Genomic DNA, 19,298 nt, shown 5'->3' with positions numbered 1-19,298 from the left:
CTTTCCCAGGCAACAGCCCAAACAAAGAAAGAGACCCTCTTATGGGCCATAGCACTCCACATGCTCTTACATGGAAATTTTTTTTTCAGTGCACCACGAATAGCCTCATAATAAGAGCAGGCAGAAAAGATGCCACTCTCTTTGAATATTCATATCATCCTATCACCCTCCTTGGAATATTGGAATAAAAGAGATCTAAGAAAGAATCGACTGCCTCCAACTCCCAATGAAAACCATCTCACATTTCAGATCCGCCCTTCCCTCCCATTGGACAACCCAAGACTGAATGGATTGAAGCATCCTGATCAAGCAAACAAGCATAAAGGTTCAGATACAACTATTTAAGAGAATACCCATGCACAGGACCAATCAAACAAAGATCAAATTAGCAAGACTTCAAGCTGGTTCTTCGAACTGACTTTATCCTCAGAAAACCGCTTATTTCACTCCTTCCACAATAGCAACATCAAACAAAACAGTGCAAAATTCCAAATCGCTGAATAATGCTTCCCAAACCAATTTCTCCACCCAGATAAAAACAAGGCAACATCAAAATTTGGCAACAAATGATCTATCGTATCCCCACTACCCAAGCACATAGAACACCACCCAACTAATGTAAGACCCCGCTTGATAAGATTATCACAGGTAAGGATCCTTTCCCAGGCAACAGCCCAAACAAAGAAAGAGACCCTCTTATGGGCCATAGCACTCCACATGCTCTTACATGGAAATTTTTTTTTCAGTGCACCACGAATAGCCTCATAATAAGAACAGGCAGAAAAGATGCCACTCTCTTTGAATATTCATATCATCCTATCACCCTCCTTGGAATATTGGAATAAAAGAGATCTAAGAAAGAATCGACTGCCTCCAACTCCCAATGAAAACCATCTCACATTTCAGATCCGCCCTTCCCTCCCATTGGACAACCCAAGACTGAATGGATTGAAGCATCCTGATCAAGCAAACAAGCATAAAGGTTCAGATACAACTATTTAAGAGAATGACTCCCACACCATCATCATGCCAAGATCTTAAACGAGAACAATCCCCTGCCTCAAAAGACACAAACAGCTGCAAAGTGTCCCATCCAGCCCCATATACTCCACAAGCTACACCCATGCAATTCCCTAGCTTATCCCAAAGTCCAACAACACCATTCCTCCCAAAATTTCGTAGCAATAACCCATCTCCATAAATGAGTTACATCAGTCCCAAATTGCCATAAACACTTACCCAAAAGAGCTTGATTAAAACTGCCCAACCTTCGTATCCCTAACCCACTAGTAGCAATAGAACACACACTATCCCATGCCACCAAAGAGAACTTAACTTTTCATTCGAGGCACCACACAGATAGTTTCTCTATAACCTCTCCAACCATTTAGCCACACTACAGGGAATCGTAAACAAGGAGAGGTAATACGTCGGTAAACTCAATAGTACATTTTAAAAGCACCAGTCTCCTACCCTTTGGCAATATCATCTTTCATTTCTTTTCTTTGACTTGGTATCATGAAGATACTATTATGGGTAGTACCCTTGTTTTATACGGGTGGTGAGTGGAAATGTTGGTAATGGCTCCAGTCTTCACCACTGTTGTTGTCGTGGAACAGTGGAACCAAGCCCATGGCTACTGCAGTTGGTGTTTTCCGATGAGAACAGGATGCTTCATGGGCCTTTCATAGCCTTTATAGTAGGGGTACTTTGGTTCTCAACATGTTTCAACTTGGCTCAGTGTTTTTTCCTTTGATCACAGTGGTTAGTTGCCGAAGAATTGTAGCATTTCCTGCGTTCCTCAGTTGTCAATGGCAAGTTTCATTGCCGCAGTGGTGGATGTCGACAGACTCCAAGTGTTGTCCACAACATTGATTGCCAAAGTTAGAAGCAGAACCCCTTGTTTGGATCACAATGCTTGGTTCTCCCTATTCTAGGATAGGAATAGCCCCAAATTGTAAGTCTCATGTTTGTCTTTAGCCACTGTTTGGTTTTTTGTTTGATTCAGCCTTCTTATTATTTGTGGGCCCAATTAATTTATATAAAGTGTTGAGCCCACAATACATTTTTGACCCACATTAAACCAAACCCAAATTGTATGCCTTGTAGGTATGCTCCATCAACCAATTGGTCCAATCTATCAACTCAATTGACCCACCAAGGCCAACCCACTTAGAAAGTTCATAATTCAATTTTAACTACGCTTTCCTATAGTTTTTAATGTTTAAATTTTCTAGAATGTGCTGGATGATGGAAGCAATGATGAGGTGGCCAACCAGGCATAATGACGTGGTGGTCAAGCATATCATCCCATATAGAAAGTTGATGTGGTAGTGTTCCTAAAGTAAGGCTTCTTTAACATGTGATTAAATGTTTTTAGAAATATCATTATCGTTGTAAAAGTTAATTAAGCATGTGCTTAATTAAATTTAGAGATAGCTATAGCTTGTATTTGAATTTTAGCATGGGATAAATGAACAAGCTAAAATCTAGGAAGTTTGTTATGAATGACGGTAAGATGGTGCCATCATGAGGTCATTATAACTAACCCATTAGGCTATAAATCTTAAATAGCTAAGCTTAACCTTATAAAACTCAATAGTATACATTGAATAGGATTTTATCTTTGATCATATTGACGTTGAGATCCCCCCCCCCTTCTCTCTCTAAGCCACTTTCTCTCTCTACTCAAATTCTCTCTCTTTCTTGAGAGCATTAATATTTTTCTTGCATCGCTATTAGATTGTACCAAAGGCCAATGAGTCTTAGTAAATGTTAGTCCTTCTACTAAGTGTAATTACTTAGGGAATCTAGGTGTGATTTCCTATGGTTCATCTTCTTGTTCTTCTCATAATATTCACTGTTTAACACCAAACAGCCATCCATATTTATTAAAAATCCAATCTTTTATTTACCTAACCTTACCCAAACCCTTAAAACTCTTTCAAGAATTCTTCCAGATCTCATCAAGAATCCTAACTTAGTGATTATTTTATAAATATAACGCATCAAAATTGGTATCAGAGTTTACTAAAGATTTAGTAAGCTTCATACATATGATACATGGTCCCTGAGGAAAACAAAAAGTGTATGTCAATTACGAATACGAACGGTAATCTCTGTACACGTATTAAACGACTGAGAAGAATTTTGTTTGTGAGCACAGTAGCTGCTGACAAAAATTCTATTTCAATTAGGAATAGGAATAGTAGTCCTTGTACCGTAACAAACTACTGGGAAGAGTTTTTGTCTGTGAGAAGTTCAGCTATTGAGAATTTTTTGTATGTAGTGGGTGGGAAGGTATTTCAACGTCGAGAGTGTTTTAGTTACATGTAACTTCCCACTATAACTATCATATGTGCATTACATTTTGATGAAGTAGTGTTTCAATGTGGGATAGAAGTTACAGCGTGTCACATTCACACTCTTGTTAAAGATATTGTCATAAAAACAAGAAAACCGTACTTGATACTATCCACAAAAACTCACATGAAAGAAAGAAAAATAAATAATGGGTTTTTGCGGAGTTACCTTCAAAGCAAATATTTTCTCCTTCACGGTCGCAATCCAACCATAACACCAAATAACCACAGCTGCGAGCTTCTTGACTTAAATGCCTACAAATATGAGCCTTATACCAAGAGAACTAGTCAAAATTATTGCAAAGGAAAGAAAGTCTGCAATATCCAAATCAGCGTAGAAATGGAATTACGCTTCAACCCAACAACAATTTCTGACTATCAGTTTGATTTACATGGACAACTATCCAAATAAATTACTGGAACACAATTATATGATATAAATTCAAATCCTGAAATTGTACTTGTTGCACTTTTTGCGGGAGGAAAAAAATTTGCATGCATGACATGGGACAAGAACTTGCAAAAGATTTCAACTGATGCGAGCAAGCGGACATGCCCACAGTCACTGATATGTCCACATATCTGGTTCATTAAAATCTTCTATATTCAAACACTCATAACAGCTTCCCGAACTTCCAAGAACCACACAATACAAGCAACACATCGCATAGTTTCTTAATATTGCCATATAAAAAAAATAATTCTTTTTTGCTAAGTAAATAAAACAAATAATACTATGTATACTTTCTTTTTATATAAGTAATAATGCTTCATTAAAAAAAAAAAAAGGAAAGAGTACAAAGAAACAAAGCACAGACAGTGTGCTAAGAACCCAGCAAACATACAAAACTATGACACATGAAAATTACAACTATCAAGCAAATCAAGCAAAGAAGAAAAAGAAAAAACTTCTGATGCATTTGTCCATTCAAACAAATTCTAGAAGAGCGCAAGCTTCAAATCCTGAATTGATCTTTCACACTCTTCAAAGGTCCGAGCATTCCTATCCCGCCACATACCCCACATGGCAATGAAGGATCATACTCCAAATCACTACATTTTTATGCTCGCTGAATTTGCCCATCCAACAAGCAAGAAGCTCCTTTAACACCACTAGGCATAAAAAAATGTACCCCAAAGAGCAAGAGTGACATATTCTACAACTCCCTATCTACAAGACAATGTAATAGTAAATGATCTGTGGACTCCCCATCCTTTTTGCACATGCAACACCAATCAACCACAATGATTCGGCACCTCCTCATCAATGGTTAATTTTTTTTCCCACACCGTAGTCCATAGAAAAACTAAACTTGTTTGGAACTTTAGGTTTCCACAAAAGCTTCCAAGGAAAAGCCGATTTAGCTATAGAATGCAACACCTTATAATAGGATTTAACTTCAAAATACCTCCAGAAGACACTTTCCAACATATCCTATTCGTTCCATCCCATCTCATTGGTGTTGAATAAATCAGATCCATAAAAAATGCACTCTAACTCCCAATCCTGTACCAATCTATTAAAACTGACATTCCAATGGGAACTATCCCCTGAGAAAGATAGGAGCTCTATTACTGAAGCATCCCTATTATGGGAAATAGCATAAAGCTCAGGAGAAATCTCTTTCAAAGGGAGCTCCCCACACCACGAATCATGCCAAAACTTGACAGAAGAGCCATCCCCCACCTTAAAGCTAACAAATCATTGAAAGGTGTCTTATCCCTTCCAAATAGTCTTCCACAAGCACACACCATAAGACCCCTGCACATTATTAAAACACCATCCCCCCCCCCCAATTCTTCCATATTTGGTATCCATCACCTGTCTCCACAAAGTGTCCCTCTCCATTGCATACCTCCAAATCCCAAACGCCTAAACCCCCCATATTTCCTGTTCCTCCCACCCACACAACCAAAAAAGAAAAGAAAAAAATCCTACTGTGACTTCTCCATGAGCCGCACAATACTCATTGGGATTGGGAATAGAGATAGATAGTAAGTAGGCAAGCTAGATAAAGTACTCTTAATCAATGTGAGCTGTCCACCATTAGAAAGCTACATGCTCTTCCATACAGCCAAGTGCCTCTCCATTTTCTCTAGAACACCAGTCCAATCAGCTTTTGCTTTAAAAGTGGAGCCTAGAGATAGACCCAAATATGTCATGGGCAAGTGAGCTACCTTACATCTCAAAATACCGACCAAAACTTCAAGCCCTGGCACTCAGATTTCCCTAGATTAATCTTCAAACCAGATATAAGTTGAAACCATAGAAAAACTTCTTTCATGTGCCAAATCTGTTCTATATGTACTTATCTTTCATGTACTCAGAATCTCAGATAATGCAGCTTACATATCCAGCAACAATATTTCAGCATGTAAAAGGTTATGCCAAGTTGCCAACTACTGCAAGAACTCCGGTTTGGGGCAACTTATCAAAAAAAAAAAAAGGGTCTTGGGCCACAAGGGAAAATTCATTCCAACCAGTCGTTTTAAATTAGTACAAAAATTCCAGATTTTTTTTTTTGGGGGCGGGGGAGGGGGAGAAAAAAAAAAAGATGAACATGGAAAGAAAAAGAAACTAAAAATAGAAAGGAAGCATAAAAAAGGCTATACCTTAGGGTTTGATTCTGTCTTAGTAATTTGAGCTTGGAAAAGATCCAAAGGGTCGGTGGCTGTCCAATTTTGATATGTTGCTGGAAAATCTACACTAGATTCACACAAAGAAAAACCAGTATATTGAAAAATCTAACCACAAGTCATCAAGACAGGCAAAGCATGGAAAGTTGTACTAGATAGAATTAACAATTCAAAAGCAGTGGTGAATTAAAGCTAATGCTACTTGTTACATTTGCTAAACACTGGAAATTTTCAGATTCTCTCAGATGATTAGACTTACAAGTTACAACTACTCGAGTAACTGAACACGACTAACACAAATGATGACACTATAATTTAAAATCAATATTCAAATCTGCAAAAACAGAATTCACTTGGTCCCTTGTCAGTTTCTATGAAAACAGAAACATTTTATGTGTTCCAACAAAAGATTTCACTTTTTTTTTTTTTTTCTCTCAACTGGTACTAGCATTTCTTCCTATGCTCAAACCATGCACAAGTTTTGACTTTATTAGTGGAAGAGAGCACATGCTCACTAGAAAATTACAAAGAAAAAACACTGATGGCATAACATGTAACAAGAAATCGTTTAAAGATAGTACATGGATGCATCCAAATATTGTAAAGCATAAATAAGAATCAATGAAGACCAAATAATACATTTAGGCCTACATTGAACAAGCACATTACAGTAAAAAAAGAAAGTTGAATTTAAGGGTATCAAGTAACTAGTATAGTATTGATTAAAAGTACAATTTTTGGGAGATTTCTGAGAGAATAATGACCTGAACACATGCCCAATGACTGAGGTGACTTTAAATTGAGCGCGAAAGCCGCGAAACATTCCCTCGAATTCATGCACATCTGTGCTACCCCTTCTAGTAGACATCTGTGGCATACACACACATTTGCCTTTGAATAAACCTCACTAACACTCCACATTCAACAATACAAGGACATAGAATTTTATTATAAATAAAAATTCAGGAAATAACATAAAAATGAAACAATTGACAATTAAAGAGCACAATTTGAATCTGAAATTAGAAATTAGAAATTATAAAGCTAGGGTTTGAGAATGTTGAAAATAAGGAGGAGTACTTGGCCATGGGAGAGTTGGGTAGCAATGGAGACAGCGATGCTGGGCTTCTCAGCCACCTGCATAGAAACAAGATTGAAAAAGAGAGTATGAATGAGAGAATCTAAAACAAATAAGCAAACAAGATAAATTTTTAGAATAATGATGCTACAGAGTACCATGAGAACAACATTGGGAGGAGCCATTAGAAGAAGAAGAAGAAGAAGAAGAAGATTGATGAGATTTGTTTAATCTTCGGTTTTTGGGTTCAGATTTTCTTTTCTTTTCTTTTTTTTGGTTCTGCGTCTCTCGATCAGGCGCTATTCAGCTTTCAAATGAACACTAGTTAATTAGAGATGAAGAAAAGTGTCATGCTGTTGTGAGGAAGGACTACCCATTTATTGTTTTTCTTTTTTCAATAGTGTGATTTTTGAAAATTATTTTGTTAAAAATCTTCTTTTGCAACTTATTTTAATAGCCTTTTTCCAAACTCAGACTTTTTCAAAATTGAGTTCAAAAGTATAACTCCAAAATTAAGTTCTATGCAATTCAGTGATACACGGAAGTGTGGGACTCGGTTTTCTTAAATAAGTTTCACTCAGAGTCTATTTGGATACTGCTTATTGTCGAAAACTGAAAATTAAAAATACTATAACAAAATAATTTTTAAATATGTAAATAATGCTATGAGACCCAGTTTTAAATTGAAATTTGTGTTTGAATGACTTTTGTAGGTCCGTAAACAATGTCATGGGACCCATATTTTTTAGTAAAACGCACAAACGCTGGTCTAAAATGCTCCCCAAACTTGATTTTAGAAAAAAATCGAGTTTCACGTTAGAACTTGACTTTCTATAAAATAAAATTTTAAAAAGCAGTTACGTAACTAAATAAGTTGTGATGGAAGCTTTGTAACAAAATATGTTTTTTTCAAAAACCAAATATTTAGCCAAAAAAATGCCTTTAAACGTGTATTCAATCAAAAATAAAAATAAAAAATTTAAATATGTAATCTGATTTTTTTTTTCCTTATTGGATATTGGTTAGAAATGCTCCTACTGTCTACTACCCTAACCCCTATTCCTTTAACCCCAAACACTTAGCAAAATGTTTTTTTTTTTTTTTTTTTTTGAGGAGCCAGACCTCAAGCCTGGAACTTTAATTGGTTCTGCGTCTCTCGATCAGGCGCTATTCAGCTTTCAAATGAACACTAGTTAATTAGAGATGAAGAAAAGTGTCATGTTGTTGTGAGGAAGGACTACCCATTTATTGTTTTTCTTTTTCCAATGGTCTGATTTTTGAAAATTATTTTGTTAAAAATCTTCTTTTGCAACTTATTTTAATAGCCTTTTTCCAAACTCAGACTTTTTCAAAATTGAGTTCAAAAGTATAACTCCAAAATTAAGTTCTATGCAATTCAGTGATACACGGAAGTGTGGGACTCGGTTTTCTTAAATTCAAGTTTCACTCAGAGTCTGTTTGGATACTGCTTATTGTTGAAAACTGAAAATTAAAAATACTATAATAAAATAATTTTTAAATATATAAATAATGCTATGAGACCCAATTTTAAATTAAAATTTGTGTTTGGATGACTTTTGTAAGTCCGTAAACAATATCATGGGACCTATATTTTTTCAGTAAAATGCACAAACGCTGGTCTAAAATGCTCCCCAAACACACACTTGTATAGAACTTGATTTTAGAAAAAATCAAGTTTCACGTTGGAACTTGACTTTCTATAAAATAAAATTTTAAAAAGCAGTTACGTAATTAAATAAGTTGTGATGGAAGCTTTGTAACAAAATATGTTTTTTTCAAAAACCAAATATTTAGCAGAAAAAAAAATGCCTTTAAACGTGTATTCAATCAAAAATAAAAATAAAAAATTTAAATATGTAATCTGATTTTTTTTTTTTTTCCTTTTTTTTCCTTATTGGATATTGGTTAGAAATGCTCCTACTGTCTACTACCCTAACCCCTATTCCTTTAACCCCAAACACTTAGCAAAATGTTTTTTTTTTTGAGAAGCCAGACCAGAAGCCTGGAACTTTATTGAATTAAACAAACTTAATGAACATCAAAGTTGACCAACTGGGCAATGTCTAAGGGCAGAGCTTCCATCCAAATATGGCAGTCAACAATGGAAGAGGCCCTTTTTGCAAGAGCATCTGCAACTATATTGCCTAAGCGGTTTACATGACTGAAAATAACAGAAGAAGAACTAGGCAGCAGGTGCCGTACATCATCTACTATATTTCCAAAGGAGGACAGATTTGAGGTTCCCTTGGATATTGCAGATATAATGGTGGTCGAGTCACCTTCAAATATTACACGTTGAAGACCAAGATCAACAGCAAAATGTTTAGTCAACTGTAATTTAGCTAAAATGTAGTTTAACTACTTTTTTTATTAAAATGAATAGTCATTATTTACGAATAACTATCTATCTATCTATTATATTATATGTTATAAAAATTAGATTTTCAAAGTGGAAAATGCACACAGTAATGACAGACGTCTCTTTCTAAAGACATAAAACAAAGACAAGTCATCTTTTTTATTGCTTTCAATGTCCATTAATTACTTTTCACAAAAAAAAAAAATTACAAAACAAAAAATTAAAAAATAGATATAAATGGTAGGTTATAAAATAACTATCTACTTATTTATTTATTTATATATATATATATATTATTTTTTTACAATGATTTTTTTTAGAAAAATATTGAAAATGAATAAAAAAATATAGAATAGAAAATCTAATTCTCATTTATAAAAGAAATTATTTTCTCTCCATAAAAATTTTTGGTAAAAAAATTAATAATGAATATGAAAAGTCTCAAAGTTTTCCATAAACCTATATGGTAGCCCAAAAGGCCTTTGTTCAAACTTGCTATTATGCTACCACATTAGATTCGATGAGGTTTTTTTTTTTTTTTAAAAAAAAAAATCATCACATTAACTATTCAACTTGCCGGATATATGCTTTCAAAAAAAAAAAAAAAAAAAAAAACTTGCCGGATATATATACATTTTTTAATTACCAAAACATACAAGGCTTCTTCCTCTTCCTCAATATTTTCCCTCCCTCAACACCAATGAATCATAAATACTTTATTTTCTTCATTTACATATTTTTCATATACATATCTTATAACGAACAAGTTAAGTATTTGTGATGGATAAATTTTCTTTTTCTTTTATGGCTAAATTTTTTTTTTACTATTCACAAATGATTGTTACTATTTCGAGTTTAATGTCAATGTTTTTAAACTTTGGTGTTTTGATTGTTGTACTTTAGATTAATCTTTTGGGGGGAGCTGCAAGTGTGCAACCACCTTGATATGCGTGGGCAAGAGGCGTAATTTTATTGATCTTCATTCTTAAAGATTGACCCACCACTAAGCAAATGACATGAAGTTCACACATGAGAAATTATAAAGGATTTTGACATTGAGAAACTTTTCTTTTTCCTCTTTAAATTTATTTTTTCTTTTAGATTCAATTTGCATTTTGATTTATATATTGTGTATGTGATGATAATGTGGGAGGTTTTGGTACTTGTAGGTACAATAATTGATTTGAGAAATACTACGCCTTTGACCTAGCTCTTTCTTTTTCTTTCTTTTTTGTGATTCCAATATTGTGTTGATACAAATTGGTTGTTAATTATGGTGTTGCTATTATCATGGAATTGCTAGAAAATGAGAGGAAAATAAAAGTCTTCCATGATTGAATTATTATTTTCCATAAACAATACTTGATCATCATTTTTTATCTAAATCTTTTCTTTTTAGAATTTGTTTGATAGGTAATATTATTATTGCTCTCCATTAAATCTATCCAAGATAGTAAACTTTTCAAATGATGTGGGTTCCAGTTAGCTCAACTAGTAAAGTCTCTAATGGTTATATAAGAGATCTGGGGTTCAATCTCCGCCTACACCAAAAACTGATTGTTGTCTTAGTCTAATGATAAAGAGTCATCATCAAAAACGGACGCCATAAGTTGAAACTCTCTCAAAAAAAAAAAAAACTTTTCAAATGATAAGTCCTATAAAGTTAAGAATTCAAAGCCTTACATTTAATAAGTATTTTTTTCCTTAATTTTATATAATTATATCCCATAATTAGACAATAATGAAAATATGAATTTATTACCATATACCAGGGGTGGCAAAATCCAACATGACCTGTGAACTTGACATGACACAAATTTAGCAGGTTATAGGTTGAAACTTAACGAGTTTGTATCATATTTGAGTTGACACGATTAACCCGTTTAATAAACATGTCGTGTTTGAGTCCAACTCATGGGACCCGTTTGACATGTTTAACTAAATGTCATTTTACTAATACATCCTTCAAAACCCTAGATATATAAACTTATTAGTTGTGTGGTTTATTTTGTTTGACATATTGTGATTAATCATTTGTGATATTAAAATATGCTTTAGTTTTAAATTATTATTTATGATGTAATTATTCATTAGTTCTAAATTTTATATTTAAAAAATTTATTTGTTTGGTTTTTCATAGTTCAAATCAATTGGGTTAACAATAAAATTTGTATTTTTTTTTTCCACTTTGATAAAATTTGATAAACAAGTTGACACAACTGACCCGTTTAATAAATATGTCATGTTAAGGTTGAGAAATCTTGACCTGTTTAATAAACGTGTCAAGTTAGTGTTGACTCATGTAGTCAAATATTCACTGGTCGACATGACACGAATTGTCACCCTACCATATACTTTATGGGTAGTAAAAATGACAATGAATATGTTTCTAAACCAAAGAATTAACATGGAAATATAAAATAAAACTATAGATTCCAATTATTCTAAAGTATCACAAGTTAGCGACAAGCGATCTGTGCTGTCGTGGTGGTGATCGTCAATGACATCACCAAGAAAAATCTAACTTCCTTCTCTCTCTCTCTTTTTTTTTTTAATAGTTTTTATATAGATCGATTTTTGTTTTCTGACTAAAATAGCCTATATTACTCAGTATATCTGGTATTGTTTGTCACCAACTAGTATGTAAAGCAACACAAAATGAGGAGGTTTCTGTACCGATTCACTAATCAGCACAAAAAAATTTGATTGAACCGGCCGGTACAGTACAATATTGACTCCATTGCCGGTAAAATATAAAATTTTTTCTTTTTCTCTTTATAATGTAACCCAAATTTAAAAGAAAAAAGAAAATAAACCAGGCACTTTACATAATGTTTACTTGGGAGAATGGAAAAAAGTTGAAGATGATTGAAAAATGAGAGAATAAAAAATATTTTAATTTTCCATCATGAGTGCTTAGGGTCTGTTTGGAAATCGCTTATTTTGCTAAAACTGAAAACTTTCTGTTGAAAATATTGTTGATAAAGGTAAAAATTAGTAAAAATAGTACAGCGGGACCCATGAATAGTACCAAAAAATATAATGAGACTCATAAATAGTAGCAAAAATAAGTTAAATAGTAAAATAATCTGGCTTTTTAAGTAGGTGCCAAACACACACTTAGTAGAAGGAATGAAAAAGTGGAATGGTAGAAACTAAATTACTATTATACCCTTATTGTAGTTTGAAATAATAGAGTAATAAGAGCAATAATGTCTTTTGATTCTCACACACATTTTTATTCTTATTTTCCTTTAATTTGGAAGGATAAGTTTAAGTAGGCATGAGTGGAAAACAACCACATCTACCATAAACTATCCACCCAATTCAACAATGGAAGCTCCCACAACAATCCTCTCATATTGATTATAAAATAAATAAATAAATAAAAACAATCCTCTAGTTTTCATTTCATAGTTTTCCATCCAACCAAACGGGAAGAGTAAGACAAAGATTTTTATTTACATGTTTCAAGTTTCAAGTTTCAACCAAGAATGGACCAAAATATGCATAATTAATTTGACCTAGATTGTTTTTAATTGATATAGGTTTTTCTCTCTCTCTGAGGAATAATTGCTACCTTTTGTTTCTTGTTGGTATCTTATACAATTACTGTTTCCTTTGTAATTGAACGATGCCTTAAACTTTGGGAGGGTACGTAGAAGGTGTAAAACCCATATTGGATGGATGTATATGATAATTATTGGGAGGGGAAAGGAGAACTAGGGAGTGGTCATGTCTCATTCTAGTTATTCATCTGTTTAAATATTCCATGTTCATCAAGCTCAATTCAACTATAAGATCCTCATATCAAATGCAGAACTCACGAAGATTAATTTCTCATAGTTCTCTTCAATCAAGATGATTTAAAGTGTGTTTAGATTTAGTTTGCTTATTTCCGGTAGCTTATTTGCATAGTGTTTATCAAAATATTTATTTTTTGATAACTTTTATGTTAAATGTGTGACAAAAAGTTATTTTATAATTAATCAATATTATAAAATTTAGATTATTTGCCTGGTTACTTGTATCTATTTTCTTTGTGGTGCGCTTGAGAAATTCGACCTTATTGTGCTTTAGGGAATGTCGGCCTAATGTGTTTTAGGATTTAGACTTTAAGGATCACAAAAAAGCATATTTGCCAACATGTTATATATCTTGAAGTTTTAGGTAATCAACATATATAACTTTCCAAGTGAAAGAGAGATCGATTTTGTTAATGTTTATATATATGTGTGTGTATGTGTGTGTGATGCTTATTCCCACTGATGCGCACAATATATGGCACATTGCAAACAAATCCTATTAAAAAGTTATAAAAGAAAAAAGAGAGAGAATTAGTCCTCTCAGCCCTCTTAAGATGCGAACTGCATCAAAGAATTAAAGCATGTAGTAATATCTTAATCTGCAACTTGGGCATGCTCACGGCATGGAATTAGTGACATCAACCACTTCTATTCAATATCCAATAAATTAATGCAGATCTGTAGAATCTGTTGAAGATATATATATTTATTAATGGGTTTGTTTTGTGGTTTACTATGTGTAATGTTATAAGAGATTCAATTATGTTATAAGTCTGTCTCTCTCCTTCTCTTTTTATTTTATTTATTTTTTATCTTAAGATTTTTTTTTTTAATTTTATTTATTTTTTGTCTTAAGATCTGAAATAGAATTCTACTATTCTAGTCTAATTTAAGTAGATGTATATGTGTGATGCTCCATATAATCTATCTTGGATTGACCCCGGTCCATGACCTGACTCTTATTTATATATATATATATATATGGTTGATTGTAATATAAAACTACTTGAGAATATGGTAAAGACTAGTTATAGGCCTGTGCTGCACAGTTTTATGAAAAAACTTATAAAATATATGTATAAATAATTACATATTTTAATAATTATTATAACAAAATAAGTACTAATTTGTTAGTGACTTGAGGTTTTATTAAAAATAATATCAATGATTAAAAAATGTTAGAAGTATTTTTTTTCCTTTGGAAAATCTTTGAATACTTATTTGTACACTATGTTTTTAGAGTATCCTTGTTCTTCTTCATCATTGTTCTTTGGACATGGTATTATAAAAATTGGCCACTTTTAAGAGATAGAACTATTTGAAGAATAATAACCTTTAATTTGTTCTAATTATAGAACCTATCATAATTTTTGCTTCCTGTACGTTGCAAATATTTTAATAATTATTATAACAAAATAAGTACTAATTTGTTAGTGACTTGAGGTTTTATTAAAAATAATATCAATGATTAAAAAATGTTAGAAGTATTTTTTTTCCTTTGGAAAATCTTTGAATACTTATTTGTACACTATGTTTTTAGAGTATCCTTGTTCTTCTTCATCATTGTTCTTTGGACATGGTATTATAAAAATTGGCCACTTTTAAGAGATAGAACTATTTGAAGAATAATAACCTTTAATTTGTTCTAATTATAGAACCTATCATAATTTTTGCTTCCTGTACGTTGCACGATTTTATACATAAATTCATATAATACAAAATTTATTTGAAAAACAAAAAGAAAATGAATAGTTTGAATTGTAAGAGAGACACTATGTGTGAATGAAAATTTTTTTTACAGAGCTCTACATATAGATTACACACCTTTCTTAAAATTGCATATGAGTCTATGACCATTTAATACCAGGCTTTAAAATAAAATTTTTTTTTCTAAAAAGAGCTATCATTTCCACTTTGATTTTACTACTTTAGTCAAATAAGTTCCATAATCGCAAGGAAAAAAAAAACCTATTTTTTAATGATGGTCCAAAATTTTGCAATTTAAAACCAAAAATATAAAACTATTAATGAAGAATTTGTTGGGAATAGAAAATTATACTAATAATTAGAAAAAAAAAATTAATTAATGTTGCAAATGGATACATAATTCTATGCACACTTTACATAAATAAATGCTGATATTCAAAATAAAAATAAAAAGTAAAAAGGGAACAACATGAATAAATCATACTTGACAAAATTTATTTCATTTTGTTTGATAAATTATATAAAATAAATCCTATTAACTTAGTTTTAGTGTATTTAAATGATCTAGAAAAATAATGAAGCATATAATTTTGAGCCTAATCACATCTAGCAAAATAATAAAGCATTCAAAATATTGAAAGGCAATTTAAGTTCATATATGCTTGCATGAGATACGTACCTGTCCATAGTAGCAAATGAAGCCTCATCTTTGAGATGAAGAATCAATGTAATGCTAATAAAAAATAAAAATAAATAAAAATTAAAAAAGAGAGAAAGAGAACTTGGTTGATATATATATATATATATATTTTATATATAAATGATGCAAAAATTCATATCTACAATTAAAACCTATCAATTAAAAGGGCCATTGATGATATAAACTATGCAATATCTTTTGAGTCAATCAAAGCAACAAACATACATGTATCAAACTCATAACATAGATAGGAACATAAAAATTCAATGCATCCAATAATCTACATCTAACCCCATCAATTCTATGCATCGGTATGAAAATAATAATAACAAAGTAATGTATATCCAATAACCAAAAACAAAAGAAAATATGGAAGACCTTCAAACTCCAAAGGAAGAAGCCCAAGTTTAAAAACCACCATTAAAGTATTCAACTTTTACTACAATAAGACACATAAACAATAAAAATATATCAATAAGTATATGAAAAATTGACAATCACAATCAAATTCAAAAATCAAAGGGAAGAACATGTTAGTCTTACTATTCATTGGACTGTTTCTATAAAGAAAAATATAGAGGAACAAAAAAAAAAAAAGAGAAAACATTTCTTTCAAAAAATCACATGCCCAAACCTAAGCCTAAATATAATCTAGATAAAAAAAAAATACCGCCACAACTGCAGGGAAAGCATTCAAGTGCTTCTCGTCATCAACTTTGCTTGCTTTATAGATTCACACAAAAGACATAAGCAAGAGGAAAGCAAACGTAGGCAACAGAGCAAGGCATCAGAAGGAAAGTACTCGGCTTGTCCTTGCAAAAGATTGCACGCGCTTGGATAAAAAAGAAAAAAAAAAAAGATTACATACGCTTGGATAAAAAAATACCGAAAAAAATAAAAAAAGATTACATACGCTTGGATAAAAAAATACCAAAAAAAATAAAAAAAGATTACATACGCTTGGATAAAAAATACCTAACGGTGCGAACCGCAAGATGGAGGGAGACCAATAGAAGTGGAGAGAGAGAGAGAGAGAGAGAGAGAGAGAGAGAGAGCAATATATAATGATTGACCTGAGGTATATATAGATTAGAAGATGAATTGATCTGAGGTAATCTGAGACTTGTATACATTTCCTTAATTGTCATACATTTTGTTTTTTAATTGAATTCAATCACTTGGATTCATTAATGATTGACCAATAAAACATAAATAATGTTATGTTTTCTAAGTTAATTAAATTATCATTCTCCCTTAAGTTTATCTGGGATGATAATAATTCATAATTCTTAACAACCTGACCAGCTTTATATGCTAGCAACGTATAAAAGCTAAAATCAACGATTACTTATCAGCTGACAACAATCAGATGCTTTTCAGGGGGAAAAAAAAATCAGATCCTAAAATCAAGGACTCAAACTAAAATAAAGGACCAAACAACTAAGGAGTAAGGACGCCGTTGGATAAAACATCCTAAGTACATTCTTTTTTGTTTTTTAAAGCCGACAAAGACAATGGCAATTTCGTGGCCGACTTCTCCTCCTAGCTAGTATTAGGATACAGACACTCCATTAATGTCATTTACAATATTAATATTATAATATTAATATTTATTTAAGTATCATGAAAGACAACCTGAAAAAATTACAAATTTAACAAAAAGAAAAAGATTATCTCTAAATTTAAGAAATATATCCTAACAAATAAAAAAATAATGTTAATCCAATTTTATTTAATGATAAGAATGAATTAGAGTCCTAATAGTATACTATTTCTTTTCAATTTTTTAAAATTTTAAAAATTTAATAAAATTTTTACAATTCGATGAAACTACATGGCGCAACCACGGTATCTATGCCCAACGCCAGGCTGAATGATTTTGCGTTTTCTTTCTTTCTTTCACATGCTTCCACTTTTCTATAGTCTCCATGAGACTTTTTCTCTTTAATCTCAACAGAATCTTTCCAATGTAAACGGTAGAATTAGTTTTAGCTGTAATGCATGAGAGATCTGATCGATCAAATTATCATTAGAATCTTTTGCCGTAGCTTTTCTTAACAAATATAATGTCACATGTCAAGTCGCCTCCTACAACATTTTGGCATAAGATTCTATGTATATATATATGTAGGAGAAAGATTTGGGTTGTATTCGTATATCACAGCTCACCATGGCCCATGGCATCACTTTCCTCGAAACAATTATTTTTTTTGTTGAGAAAAACCTCCAAAAAAGTAAACTGAAGGAAATTCAGGGATTCCTAAAATAAAAAGAATAATATAACAAAACACATCGTGGGAATAAGATTAATTAAAATGGAAATTCCTGTACGTGAACCTTCCTGCAGGCTGCGCAGCCATGCATCCCTCTTATGGAACCTAAGAGATAATTTCTCTCTTTAGTTTGAAACATTGTAATTTTCTTCTTTATCGTTTTTTTTTTTAATGAAAATTTTATCCCCTCCATTAATTTTTTTTGGGGTCAAAATTAATGAAAATTTCTTTTTTTTTTTTTAAGAAGAAAATTCATTTTTAAATGTGTCTACCCCCAGATGTTAATGAGTGGATGTGATATTTTTGTTATGGAAAGGAATTAAAGTATGAGTTTAAATTCTATAAGGATGTGGTATAAAACCCAAGTTTCACATCCTCCAATCCCAACATGCCATATCATCTTATCATATATTAAAGAATAAGCACAACCACGTTCAATCAATTTTAATACTCATCTATACACCACTGTAAGTTTATTTAAAAAAAAAAACCTTCTCTCCTCTCTCCGTGTGTGTGTGTTAAAAATACTTAGTAATCTAAAAAAAAAAAATTTAATACTCATCTAAAAATCCAACCAAATTGGGAGTTTATCGAAATACTATTAGGTGTGGTAGAATGTATTGAGTTTTAAGTAAAAAGCTAATCTGACAATCTCTTATTGGATGGTGTAAAACATGAGTTTTATACTCTATCTTTACCAAATTCTGATTCTAAAGTTATTATTATACATGTTATATCTTTATTATTATTATTATTATTAGAAGAAAGTATTAAGATCTTTAACTTATGAGTTCAGACACATATTTCAAACAATTAGAATTCTCATTCATTTGAGAAAATACTAGCACATAGCCTCGTAGGGTAAAGTACAGTGCTCCTTACAAAAAGGGGATCATTACAATGTTTGGAAACTAATGGAAGGACATTGCTAACTATCCTATGAGGGCTAGCTTTTTATCTATCTTATATACCTGAAGGGGGAAAGTGCAATCCACCTAATATATACGATCCATTGCTAAGATATGCAATTTAACTAATTTGATTGATTACTAAATCGGGACCATAGATTCGTCAGAAATGCATCCAGTCAAGTTGATTACCTTGATGTTCATGGGCTGCATGCTTTAGCAATTGTTCAATTTGGCAACTCCTATTCCCATGTCAAATTTCCAATAAGCTATATAGCTAGCATCCACTATTAATCCAGATCAAAACTCTCTCTCACACACAAGCAAAGCCAAAGCATATTTTACAATGAAAGATTCTTACAAATGGTAAGCAGTATAACGTGTACTACTAGCATTTGGTTATAAATATTCCCCCAATCCTTTCACTTCATCTTCAAGGTTCACACA

General features: G+C 32.0%; 1 protein-coding gene across 2 annotated transcripts in view; it reads right to left on the bottom strand.

Moving 5' to 3' along the window:
* The window catches only part of LOC112035825 (DNA topoisomerase 3-beta), a 41,563-nt gene extending 34,109 nt beyond the window's left edge, over positions 1-7,454 (bottom strand). The window contains exons 1-5 of one of the 2 annotated variants that reach the window (XM_065759969.1): positions 7,236-7,454; positions 7,080-7,136; positions 6,764-6,867; positions 5,976-6,064; positions 3,532-3,631 (exon numbers count right to left, since the gene is read on the bottom strand). In XM_065759969.1, the coding sequence (XP_065616041.1) occupies positions 3,532-3,631; positions 5,976-6,064; positions 6,764-6,867; positions 7,080-7,136; positions 7,236-7,249 (364 nt within the window). In that variant the 5' untranslated portion in view covers positions 7,250-7,454. Of the gene's footprint in view, positions 1-3,531; positions 3,632-5,975; positions 6,070-6,763; positions 6,868-7,079; positions 7,137-7,235 lie in introns of both variants that reach the window. The other variant, XM_065759967.1, reaches the window with a different exon arrangement.
* Between the last annotated feature and the right edge of the window lie 11,844 nt (positions 7,455-19,298).

This window comes from Quercus suber, unplaced genomic scaffold, assembly GCF_002906115.3.
Source record: "Quercus suber isolate HL8 unplaced genomic scaffold, Cork oak 2.0 scaffold_348, whole genome shotgun sequence".
NCBI classification, from domain to species: domain Eukaryota; kingdom Viridiplantae; phylum Streptophyta; class Magnoliopsida; order Fagales; family Fagaceae; genus Quercus; species Quercus suber.
Note: the sequence above shows the minus strand (reverse complement) of the source record. Positions and strands in the feature narration are given on the sequence as shown.